The 13,390-nt window shown below is 40.6% G+C and overlaps 2 protein-coding genes across 2 annotated transcripts in view; one reads left to right on the plus strand and one right to left on the minus strand.

The window, feature by feature from the left end:
• The window catches only part of SV2C (synaptic vesicle glycoprotein 2C), a 351,290-nt gene that overhangs the window by 298,929 nt on the left and 38,971 nt on the right, over positions 1 to 13,390 (minus strand). The gene's annotated exons all lie outside the window — the stretch shown is intronic.
• The window catches only part of LOC102820075, a 23,173-nt gene continuing 10,590 nt past the window's right edge, over positions 808 to 13,390 (plus strand). Inside the window, exons 1-2 of the mRNA XM_006873298.1 lie at positions 808 to 1,503; positions 4,762 to 4,843. Coding sequence (XP_006873360.1) covers positions 808 to 1,503; positions 4,762 to 4,843 — 778 coding nt within the window. The remainder of the gene's footprint in view (positions 1,504 to 4,761; positions 4,844 to 13,390) is intronic.

The following is a 13,390-nucleotide window of genomic DNA, read 5'->3' on the forward strand; positions in this document are numbered from 1 at the left end:
ATGGGTCGGTACCAACTCGATGGCACCTAACAACAACAATGGGTCAGAACTAATTCGATGATACTTAACAACAACAAAGATTACAGCATTTAAAAAAAAAAAAAATTAAGTTGTTGTTAAGTGACATCAAGTTGCCTCTGACTCACAGAGGCCCTGTATAGAGTTTCTAATTCTTTAAATCTGTGTGGAAGCAGAAATTCTCATTTTTGTACTCACCAGCAGCTGGCCAACTTGAACCATAAACTCTGTGGTTCACAAAGGCCTCATTATATAGAGCCACCATGTTCCTACAGATTTACCAACACAGATATAAAATTGTCTCTTGTGAGTTTGTGTGTGTATATAGCGGTGGGGCATGAAATACTTTATGTAGTATCTCTGGTACTATATGCATGATCTTGACTCCTATAAAACATTAATTGGGGCTATGTAAGTAAAAGAAAAACAAGATGGTGCTGATGATTTGGCATTTAGCTGCTAAGCCAAAATCTTGGTTCAAAGCCACCACAAAGCCAAAGGTAAGAAAGACTGTGTTGCCCATTCCTATATAGCTTTTGCATTCTTGTGAATCCTAGATAGGATTACTTTGAGCTAGGGTGAATTCCATGGCTTGGTTTTGTTTTGTTTTTAATACAGATAAGGTGCACAGACTCCTGTGGGAGGGGGGAGTGGGGGGTGGCATGCAAATAAGGTGTACAGAATCCTAACTGGGGAATGTTCACTTTTCTTTTACTAGGGAGCCCATCCAACCAGTGAAAAGAGTTCACTACCATCCAGCAAGAGAAGGAGGGGCCCTTCAGAGTTGTAATGGCAACAGTGTCTGTGGGTAATCAGGGAGACGTGCTGGAAGAGCAACCTGAATTGAAAGTGGAACCCCACTGGCCCTGTACCCACCCAGCAGCTCCAGGACTAATTGAAGAAGACCAGGTAGAAGATATCTCTGACAACTCAGAGCAAGATGACATGAAAGCTCGAGTTAGGGAGATGAATGAAGAAGTTGCCAAGCTTAAGGAGCTACAAAAGGAGCTGAGGAAACAGATGAATATGTCCTCATCACCTCACACGGTGACCATGTCAATGGCTGATGCCCGATCTATCTATGTTGGTAATGTGGACTATGGTGCCACACCAAAAGAGCTGGAAGAACACTTTAAAGACTGTGGTTCAGTCAACCGGGTTACCATCCTCTGTGATAAATTCAGTGGCCATCCCAAAGGCTTTGCATATATAGAGTTCTCAGACATAGAGTCAGTGAGCACTTCCTTGGCCTTAGATCAGTCCCTTTTCAGAGGAAGGCTAATCAAGGTGATCCCTAAACGTACCAACAGACCGGGTATCAGCACCACAGACCGGGGTTTCCCAAGATCTCGCTCTCGTGGCCGCACTACCAACTACAGTTCTCATGTCTATGCAGGTTTCAACAGAGTAACCCAGAGTTGGCGTAGTGGCCGTGGTCAAGTCTACCGGGGCCGTGTCTACCGGGGCCGTGTCTACCGAGGCCAGGTAACAGCCACATCCCGTTATCTACCTTACTAACAATGTTTATCAAAGAAAAAATATATTTTATGTGGGGGTGAGAAAGAGCTTCTTTTCAAATATACTGTGGAAAGGGAGAATCCTGTAGGATTCAGTTGTAACTGCTGGGACAGTCCTGCAGAATGAGGAATGAGGCGGCTTATTTTACTATGAAATGTAATTTACAGGTTAATCATAGAAAGTTAGAGGTTAAGGAAGAAGAAAGTGGTCATGTTAAAAATTGTAATATTAGGATATTTAGGGATCCTAGAGTATTTTGTATGGTAGTAAGGGCCACCCAGTCAGGGTAATCAAGTTAATTAAGAAACTATGTATGGTTACATTGATTCAAATTGTTATTTTTGAGTATAATGTTAGGGGTAGAAGTATAATTGTGGGAATGATCATTTTTAACATTGAAGTAAATTTAAGTTTGGAACGTAGTCTAACCCATATGACACTATTAGATAAACCTGCTGCTTCACAAGCAGCAAATACTAATAATAAAAAAAATAAGGATCCTAGTTATTAGCATTAAGTATATAGTTAGGGCTACTCATTCACTCTGGATAGTAGCCATAAACCTGCTCCACAGATTTCCCTGACCCATTTCCACCCCTTGGGTCTGCTCAAGATTACGTGGCCATGGGAAGTAAGAGGATTTTTTATTTTGTAAGAAAACAATTATTCTGCCTGTTACTGCCTGTCATGGGTGAGTTGTATTCCCTATGTATACAATGATTCTCACTGTTTGGGATGTTATGTAATGATGAGACTTGGCCACTGTAATGATACAATTATCCCCTGATAAATTTATCCTCATTTTGTGAGGGCAGGTGGTAGGTGGGTTTTATTTTGTTTTGATGTGTATCATGAATAAACCTGCTTTTGCAATTAAAAGAAAGAAGGCCTGGCGTGTGTCCTTGGAAGATTAAAAGAATTGCATTATGTAAAGTAATTGCATTTTTATTGTTTTTAGGGACATTTGAGTGGGTTACAACAGAAGAAAACATTGCCCATCCCTAGACTTTTACTGTTTTAGTTACTCCATTTCACCTTCAGACAGTCCATGGTACATTCAATTATTGTTGTTAGGTGCCATCGAGTCCAGATCAACTCTTAGCGACCCTGTGCACAACAGAACAAAACGCTGCCTGGTCCTGGGCCCAGTTCTGTTGTCATGCTTGAGCACATTGCTGCTGCACTTTACCAATGCATCTCTCTGGGGGTCTTCCTCTTTTTCTCTGACCCTGCACTTTACCAATATCCCTCTTCAGTGACTGGTCCCTCCTGACAATATGTCCGAAGTATGAGAGACAAACTTTGGCCATCCTGGCCTCCAAGGAGCACTCTGGCTGCACTTCTTCCAACACATATCTGTTGGTTCTTTTGGCAGCCCATGGCACTTTCAATATTCTCCTCCAACACCATAACTCAAAAGCATCAATTCTTCCATGGTCTTATTCACTGTCCAGCTTTCGCATGCATATGAGGTTATTGAAAATACCATGGCTTGGGTCAGGTGCACCTTAGTCTTCAAGCTGACATCTTTCAATCATTCAATATTCTTCACTAACACCATAATTCAAAAGCATCAATTTGTTTCTTATCTACCTTATTAAATATCCACCTTTTGTATGTATGAGGCAATTGAAAATACTAGGGTGTGGGCCTGGCACAACCTTGACCTCTAAGAGACATTTTGATCTTTTTCACTTTAAAGATCCGCCCAATGCCATTTGGTTTCTTGAGTATTTATTGGAGATCCAAGTAAAATGTAATCATGGATAACTTCAATCTCCTATGATGTTTGTTGGTCCAGCTTGGAAGATGTTTTTACATTCAGTGGTGATCCATCCTGAAGGCTGTACTCTTTGATTTCCATCAGCAGGTGCTTCAAATCCTCTTAGATTCCAGGAGGCAAGGTTGTATTATCTGAATATCTTAGGTTATTATTGAACTTTGATCCAATCCTGAAGCCATATTCTCACCCATGTAATCAGGTTCTCAGATTATTTGCTCAGTGTATAGAATGAATAAGTATGGTGAAAGGATAAGACTTCTTAATCTCGATTCTCCAAGAAAACATTATTAGATAATTTTCACATTCTGTTGGGTGATCTTTCTTTGGTATCCGTGCAAATGTGGCTCTCTTGCAGTCTGTTGACTTGGTAGCTATTTTTCAACATTCTTTCCATAGACAGCCTCCAGCACTGCATCCATTTGTTCAAACATCTCAATTGGCATTCTATCAATTTCTGCAGGCATGTTTTCACCCATATCTTCAATGCACCTTGTACTTCTTCCTTCAGTACCATCAGCTTGTGATCATATGCTCCCTCCTGAAATAGCTGAACATCAACCAATTCTTTTAGGCACAGTGAATCTGTGTATTCTTTCCATTTTATTCTGATGCTTAGTGTGTCTTTTAATATTTTCTTCATAATGTCCATCACTGTTGCAACTCGAGCCTTGTTTGATCTTTCTTACATTCTTTTTCCTTGAGAACTGCTGAGTGTGTTCTTCTATTTTGGTTTTCTAACCTCAGGTTTCTTCACTTTGATTATGCTTTACTTGGTATTGTTGAGCCACCCTTTGAAATTTTCTGTTCACCCCCTTTCTTCCTGTCACAATTGCTACTGCTATGTTCAAGAGCAAGTTTCAGTGTCTTTTCTAATATCCAAAATGTCAATATAACTATATCTGGCAAGTGGTAAACCCTATGCAAGCATTTGCCATTTTTATTTTCCCAAGTTTCCCTTTTGTAAAGACTAGCTAATGCTGCCTTTCTCTAGCTCACATAAAATCACATGAATGCACGCACTTGACTCTAAAAGACTTAGCAACCAAGGCTTTCCTACCAAGATACAAAAACTTTGAAAGGATATTATTGCCAGAAGAGAAAAATGTAGTTATTTTACTGTATAGTTCAGAACAGTAACACTGAAAACTCTCTCGAGTCCCAGAATTAATTTGGTGACAGAACTAGACTTAGAATTCAGTGGGTTAATTATGCCAGTGTGTACAGATTTTAATTTCTAAATCAGATATTTGTCAGCATTACCATTGTTTATGAATTGAGTTAAGGTTTACAGGGCAGATCATCAGTTTTACATTCAACAAATCACACACGTTGTTTCATCTCAATGATTGCTATCTCTTTCATATAAAAACTGTTTCCACTTTCTCCTTGTGGTTTCTATTTCCATCCCACTCTCCTTCCCAACTCTTTGACCCCTGTCTCAGGTAAATGCTGCCCTTTTGATCTTGAATGGTTGCCTATTCAATGTTGAACTTTTCTCACTAGCTGTGTTGAAACTTGGACCACGTAATGAGTTCTGCTCCAGACCTCAGGAGTGGACAAGGGTCATAGTCTCAGGTTCCTACAGTCTCTGTCTAACTAGTAACTTGGCCAGTTTTATAACTTTGAGTTTTCTTTCACATTGTCACCCACTCTATCTGAGATGTTATAATGTGATCCCTTTCAGAGCAGTTGGTAGGGGTAGCTGGGCTCCATCCAGTTCTTGGCTCAGTGTTGGTGAGACTGGCGTTCATGTGCTTCATTAGTCCATTGGACAAATCGATACTTTGCATGTTCAATTTTCTCCACTCTTGTTTCCTGCACATGGAGACACTAATAGTTGTACTTTTGATGGCTGCTTGAAGAAAACCATTAATTTCATTTTTTCTGTTACCTCAGTCTATTCTTTACAGAAGCAAGATAAAATGTGAAAACACCTTGCTTGAGGTATGTAGAATATGTTGTTGTTATGTGCTGTGGAGTCGGTTCCGACTCATAGCGACCCTATACAGGGTTTTCAAGGCTATAAATCTTTACGGGAGCAGAAAGTCTCATCTTTCTCCCATGGAACAGCTGGTAGTTTTGAACTGCTGACCCTGAGGTTAGCAGCCCGATTCATAACCACTATAGCCACCAGTATTGAGGGCTTGACTACCCCATAGTAGAGTGAGGGACAAAAACCTAACCCAGTTATTTATTAGTTTGGCCTTAGCTTACAAATATTTCAATGCTTACCTTACCATAAAGTTTCTGTTAAGTGCTTTCAATTCAATTCCAACTCATAGCAACCCTGTATAAGGTTCCAGAAGAGCATCTGGTGGATTTGAACCTTCGAACTTTCAGTTACCAGTTCAGTGCTTATCCTACAGTGCCACACCAGAAGCCCCTTACCATAATATCCAATTGTAATGTCTACAAAGGGGCCTCTTATTTAATTTATTGCAAATCCCACGTCTATCCGATGTGGGCTAAAAAGTTGTTTACTCAAATAGGGGTTTGGTGATTTTAATTTTAAACTTGGAATTGAGAAGCCCAGTTTTCACTGCTCACTTCTTCTTACTCCTCCTACGACCCTACCCCCTGACCCCCAATTCCAAAAGGCTTCAGAATTTGGGCCAAATTCAAATCCATACTGCTGGAATGTTAGCTCAACTGATAGGAATTTCCTTTACTTTGGAAAAATGATAAAAAAAAAAATCCTACCCAAACTGTATTCCCACTTCTTACAGTTAATTGTTTTCTGGGCATTTTACAGATCGATCCAGACTATCACAGAGAAAATGATCATGAGACTCAGGGAAAACAATGGTGTTGGAGGAGAATATTAAAAGTACCATGGACTGCCAGAAGAACAAACAGATCTGTATTGAATGAAGTACAGCCAGAGTGCTCCTTAGAAGCCCCGATGAGGAAACATCATCTTTCATCCTTTGGACACATTATCAGGAAGGACTGATCTCTGGAGAAGGACACCATGCTTGATAAGAAGGAGGGTCAATGAAAAAGAGGAAGGCTCCTAATGAGAAGATCTCAAGTGTAGGTAGCCCTTATGAGGTTGGCACGGTGTTTTGTTCTATTTTTCCTTTTGACATCTAACAACATACCATACCCCTCAAAATGAGCGCAGTGGTGAAATAAAAATAAAGTCTCTATTTGAGTTAATATTATCTACCAATGTCAGTTTTCTGGTTTTAACAATGTACTAGGATTATGTTTGGAGTTTTAGTGTGGCTCTGTAGGATAAGCACTGGACGACAAGGTCAGTTTGAACCATAATGTTAGTGATTCAAACCCACCAGCTGCTCCTTAGAAACTCTGTAATGGGTCGCTACGAGTCTTACTGACTCAAGCACACTTAACAACAATCACAACACAAGAATTATGTTTAAGGTGTCAGTTACGTGTAGCATCAGCCTACAAGGTACTGATCCTCAGCCTCATCTCTGTCTATGTCCTTACAAGATAAATGTAGCACATTTATCCAGTGCATTTGAGGGTTGGCAATATCACGGCTTCTTTGCCCATCCAGTAGAACCACAGGCGCAAACCTGCTGCATTTGCTGTTTACAGAATTCTCTGACGAAGTCAGCTAACCCTGAGAGAATAATCAACTGGTAGCCAGATTCCTTTCTCCCTCCTCACCTGACCCAGGCAATTCTACACTATGTATAATTGCCATTTGACTTCCTAAAGTAACTTCCTCAGCAAGGCTCATTTTCTTGTTAAACCCAGAAGTGCCAGTAACCAATGCAGTTTCCAATTTGGAAGAATAAATAAAAGGAGAGAGCAGAAGCTGACTTAGTCCTCTTTTGGTGACTCCAGGCACATGAGGAAGTGCTGGATAACAGGTACAAACCCAGGGCCATTGAGTGGACTCTGACTCATAGTGACCCTATATAGGGTGTTCACTCTTTCTCCCAGAGTGGCTGGTGCGTTTGAACTAATGACCTTGGGGTTAGCAGTCCAGTGCTTAATCTACACCACCACTAGGGCTCCTACCTATTCGCAACTGAGATTTTTCTTACTTTTGAAAGATTTATCTTATGACTTTTAGCTTTGGACCTCCCAAAGCATTGGCCAAAACATGTTGTTCTTTCTACTCTGTTGCCGTTCGACATGTATCCCACTTTTGTGGGCTGTGTTTCATGTCTACTGAGAGATCTCTCAAATGCCCATGCCCAGGATCAGCTTTTCCGTTCAGCTCTGGTACCCACTACCTTTCTGACAAGTTTCTTCTAAGAAGTCTGCTTGGCGTGCTAACCTCAACAAAATTTCATTTGTCACCACTTACCACACAGGTTCTGTGTTGACAGTAGTCTATAATAAGGCACACTCAATTTGGCCTTTACTGTCTGGTATAACTAAATTCATTTTCCTTCCCCCACCAGCCCCAGAACTAAAACTTCTATTTCAGGCACCACCACTCCAAACAACTCCTGAGTTTGAAGCTTCAATAGCATGTATGCCATATTCCTTTCCCCTGTTTCCATACCTAACCAGTTGTTAAGGTCCATGATTTCTCTTGCAAACCCTCTCTCGTTTCCATTTCTTACATTTATCATCTTTACTGTTGTTGTTAAGTAACGTTGAGTTGATTCTGACTCCTGGCAATCCTGTATAGGGTTTCTGAAGAGCAGCTGGTGGATTTGAACTGCTGACCCTGTGGTTCACAGTCCAGTGTTGATCCTAGACCATCTGTTGTTGTTATGTGCCATGGAGTCAGTTTCGACTCAGCGACCATGTTCAGGGTTTTTGAGGTTGTAAATCTTTATGGGAGCAGAAAGCCTCACCTTTTTCCTGCGGAACAGCTGGTAGTTTCGAACGGCTGACCATAAGATTAGCAGCCCGATTCATAACCACTACACTATCAGAGCTCCTTAGACCATCTGTAGACTTGTCTATTTCAATGCTTCTTAACTGGATCCCCATGTCACATTTATTCCTCTCTAATCAATCCCCCACATGGTAATCTCCTTAATGGGAGTTCTCACCATGCCACTCCTTCGGCCAGTGCATCAACACCTCCCACTGGCAATAGAATGAATTCACATTTAGGCACTCCATGAATATGTAGATCCCAAAATACCTTTTCTGGGAGCTTGATCCCTCTAGCTGCTCTGATGGAGAAAGAAGAAGCAGTCATCTTCTGTGAAGACTTTTACAGCCCCAGAATCTACTCTATCCTATCAGGTCTACTCTATCCTACTGGATCTGTTTGAGTCAACTACAGGTGGGACATATCCATGATTCACATCTCATGCAAATAAAATCAGCATGACCTTTTTCCCTCTCAATGATCTCAGGCTGCATGAAGTATTCAAAATGGAGCGGACACTGCCCGTGTCTTGGAATCCCTCACCCAATGTCGCCTAGCAAGAGAGGGATGTAGACACAGACAAACGGACTGTGAAATATTGAATTCTATTCAAAAGGAAAAATAGCCCCAGAGGGTGGCCAGTGATATAGAAATGAATGAGGGTTGGGGATGCTGACATGGAGTCTCAGGAAATACAAACAATTAAGCTCTGGACTCGTCATCAAACGATTGGTCAATCAAACCCACCCATGTGCTGCAGAAGAAAGGCCTGAAAATTTGCTTCTGTGAAATAGGCCATTGACAAATCAATGGAGCACACTTCAGTCCTGACACAAGTTGGGTTGTCATGAGTTGGCACTAACTCCATGGCAACTTGTTTTTTCTACCTTGGGAAGTGAGGGATCTAAGTTGTTGTTGACAATGGCTGCCAAGTCGATTCCAACACATAGAAAACTTGTATAGGGTTTCCAAGAACAGGTGTTAGGCTCAAACTACCAACCTTTAGGATAGCGGCCAAGTACTTACCCTATAGAGCCACATCGGGACCCAGGATCTGCTGTTAGACAACACAATCCAACACAAACCATTTCTGTGCTCAAAAGCACAAGAACTGAGTCACACACTACCAACTCCAAGTGTAAACGATGAGGGACAAAGGAATAAATGAATAAAACATTTTCTAAGGCAGTGTTTAATAGTGACAGCCACCTATTGGTTTGAAAAATAAGTGCAGGGTTGACTTACATAATATCACACTGTAGTTTCTATAAAGTCTTCATCTAAGTCCCACTCTTTCTAAGACTTGACAAACAGATCTGGCTTAAAAAGATCTTTAACTGCTCAATTAGGGATTTGGTGACTCTAATAATAATCTTGGAATTAAGAAGTTTAGCTTTGATTTCTCCCTCCTAAACTCTCCCTGCCAGTAAAAGGCTTTGGAATTTGAATCCAATCACCACAGATTCACACTGAAGGACTAGGGAGTGCTGATGTGGCATTTCGTGCTAGTTCAAGTAATAGAAACTTTTTTTACATTGGAAAAAAGCCTAAAGAACCCCATACACAGGGTATTCATTACTATTCTGGGTATAATACTGACACAAGATACCACAGGGCAGAAAACATCCAGAAGTTTGGGTGAAACTGAGGGGAACCAAGCCCAATTGGAGGAGAGATAAGGTGCTTATTGCCCACCTCCCCCTTGCTAACTTCCTATCTGCCCACATCCATCCATCTTATAGTGTTGCTCTTCAGAATTCTTTAGACTTCTTTTTGTTCGCCCATGACACTGTGGTTTAATACACTGGACCTCATGATTTGAATTGCAAGGTCTTTAGTTCAAACTAACCAGACTCTTCTCACAAACTCTATACAGGGACACTCTGAGTCAGAACCACCACTCATCTGTCAGTTCATCATACTGTGGGGCTTGTGAGTTGCTATGATTCTGGAAACTACACCATGGGTATTTTAAATACCAGCAGGGTCACCACCGACAGTGGACACATTTCAGCTGAGCTTGCAGATGAAGAAAAACTAGGAAGAAGGAGAGACAGACTACATCCAGATATTTAGTCGCTGAAAACCTTATGAATAGCAGAGGAGCACTGTCAACACCAGATTATTGAATACTGAAACGAAAAGCACCAGAATATTGTGAGATACAGTGCCGGAAGATGAGCCTCTCAGGTTGGAAGACACTCAAATTGCGACTGGGGAAGAGCTACCTCCTTAATGTAGAGTTGACCATGATGGCGCGTATTGAGTAAACCTTTTAAAACCTTCATTTTCTGATGGGGAACAACTAAAATGAAGACAAAAAGCTGTAAACGTCCATTAATAATCGGAAGATGGAATGTACAAAGTATGAATCTAGGAAAATTGGAAATTGTCAAAAATGAAATGGAACACATAAATGTTGATATCCACTAGTGACATAAAATTGACTGGTGGTGGCCATTTTGATCTGACAACCACATGGTTTATTGTGCTGCGAGGACAAATTGAAGAGGAATGACATCTTGTTTATCATCAAAAAGAACATATCAAGATCTGTCATGAGGTATAACACTGTCTGTTATAGTACAATATCCATACACCTACAAGGAAGACCAATTAATACCACTATTCAAATGTACACACCAACCACTAAAGCCAGTGAGGGCAAAATATAAGAATTTCTAACTTCTTCAGTCTGAAATTGAACAAACATGCAATCAAAATGTATTGATAATTACTGGCGATAGGAATGCAAAGGTTGTAAACAAAGAAGAATTAGTGGTTGGAAAATATGGCCTTGGTGATAGAAATGATGCTGGAGATCATAGGATAGAAATTTTCAAGACCAATGATTTGTTCATTTCAAATACCTTTTTGAAACAACAAAAAACATGACTACAAACATGGACCCTACCAGATGGAATACATAGAAATCAAATTACATCTTTGGGACAAGACAGTGGAAAAGTTCAATATCATCTGACAAAACAAGGCCAGGGGCAGACTGTGGAACAGACCATCAATTTATCATATACAAATTCAGGCTGAGGCTGAAGAAAATGAAAAGAACGCAATGAGATCCAAAATATGAACTTGAATATGTCCCACCTGAATTTCGAGATCATCTGAAGAACAGAGTTGATGCATTAGGCACTAAAGACTAAAGATCAAAAGAGTTGTGGAATGACATCAAGAACATCATAAAGGAAGAAAGCAAATGGTCATTAAGAATACAAGAAGGAAGGAAAAGACCAAAATGGATGTCAGAAGAGACTCTGAAACGTGCTATCCAGCATAGAGATGCTAAAGCAAATGGAAAAATTAGGAGGTATAAGAGCTGAACAGCGAAGAGGACTTAAATTACTTACTAATGAAGATCAAAGGCTACAGTCATCAGTATGGGTTGCATCTCAATGTAAAGAAAACAAAAATCCTCACCACTGGACCAATAAACAACATTGTTATCAATAGAAAAAAGATTGATGTTGTCAAAGACTTCAATTTGCACAGATCAACCACCAACACTCATAGAAGCAGCAGCCAAGAAATCAAATAACATATTTCATTAGGCAAGTCTGTTGCACAAGACCTCTTTAAGGTATTAAAGAGCAAAGATATCAGTTTCAGGACTAAGGTGTACCTGACCCAAGCCATAGTATTTTCGATAACCTTATATGCATGTGAAAATTGAACAGTAAATAAGGTAGAAGAATTGATGCATTTGTGTTATGGTATTGGAGGAGAATATTGAAGGTACCATGGACTGCCAGAAGAGTGAACAGATTTGTGATGGAAGAAGTACAACCTGAATGCTCCCTGAAAACCAGGATGGCCAGACTTCATCTTTCATACTTTAGACATACTATCATGAAGGACCAGTCACTGGAGAAGGATATAATGTTTGGCAAAGTGGAGGGTCAGAGAAAAAGAGGAAGACCCTCAGCAAGATGGAATGGCACAGTGAAGGTAGCAATGGGCTTAGGTGTAGTACCGATTGTGAGGTAGGCCCAAGACTGGGCAGTGTTTCATTCTGTTTTGCATAGGGTTGCTATAAGTTGGTACCAACTCAGTGGCACCTAACAGCAAACAGTGAGTCAGAATTGACTGGACGGTACTTAACAACAACAGTAACTCCAACAATACTAAAAAGAAGCTGGATTTGAGTCCTTCAAGGATGGCAGAACTAATATTTTGATATGGTGCAAAACACAGAATGCAGAATTATTTCAGGAAGAAGTCAAGAGATGGAAACACTAACTTAACAAGTGTATGGACCTAGATGGAAGGATTCACCATTTGGTATCTTTGTTTCATAAAGTTTCCTATGATTTTGCAGCACTACTTTTTAAATTTACCCACCTCAAAACGCCACCTAATCCTATACATCAGGTAAAGTGTGATGTACTAGAGCCAAGTTTGTACACTGTCTTTGTTATGTAATGCAAAAATAACAAAGTGGATGGCTTTAACAAACAAATTAATTATCTGACAATTTTGGAGGCTAGAAGTCCAAATTCATACTAGGGGGCCTCTTGCTTCCTTTCAGCATCTGTAGGCCTAATATTTCTTGGACAAAGAGTAGTGCATCCCACAGTTCATCTTCTTACAGGTTTATAATATCCCATTATATCATAGAGGATCATTGCTTAACTGCCAAACCACTGGCAATCTTGGCCAAGCCAAGCTGACACATATTGGCAGTAGTTGTTGTTAAGTGCCACTGAGTGGGTCCTGACACATAGCGTCCCTGTACAGAATTTCCAAGGAGCAGCTGCTGAGCTTGAACCACCAACCTTGTGGCTCAAACTGACCTGTAGTCTAGCACATCAACCCACAGGGCCATACCAGACTCCTGATGTGGGGGGACTAAATTCAATCCATAGTTATCCACCATTTGTTCCCCCAAAGTCATATTTGTACCACTTTCAAAACACTGTTACCTCATCATAGCATCTCAAAAAATTTTCTAGGGAAAACATACAAGATGGCAGACTGGGTGGAAGTGTAGTGAAGAGCTCCATCATCAACAACACAGAATACCGGACCAAGTAGGCTCAGGGGATGGTGCCAGAACTCTGAACCACATATAAAGAAATATTTAGAAGGTTGTAAAGCTTACAGCTAGAAAAATCTGTAGCAGAAGCAATAAATCCATTGCTTTCTAATTGAAGACACTCAGCTGTTCCCGGAGCTGCCATCTTTGGTGAGACCAAGAAGGAAAGGATCAGAGCAGCCACGGATTTAAAGGTGTGGACATT

Source organism: Chrysochloris asiatica, unplaced genomic scaffold (genome assembly GCF_000296735.1).
Source record: "Chrysochloris asiatica unplaced genomic scaffold, ChrAsi1.0 scaffold00234, whole genome shotgun sequence".
Classification (NCBI taxonomy): Eukaryota; Metazoa; Chordata; class Mammalia; order Afrosoricida; family Chrysochloridae; genus Chrysochloris; species Chrysochloris asiatica.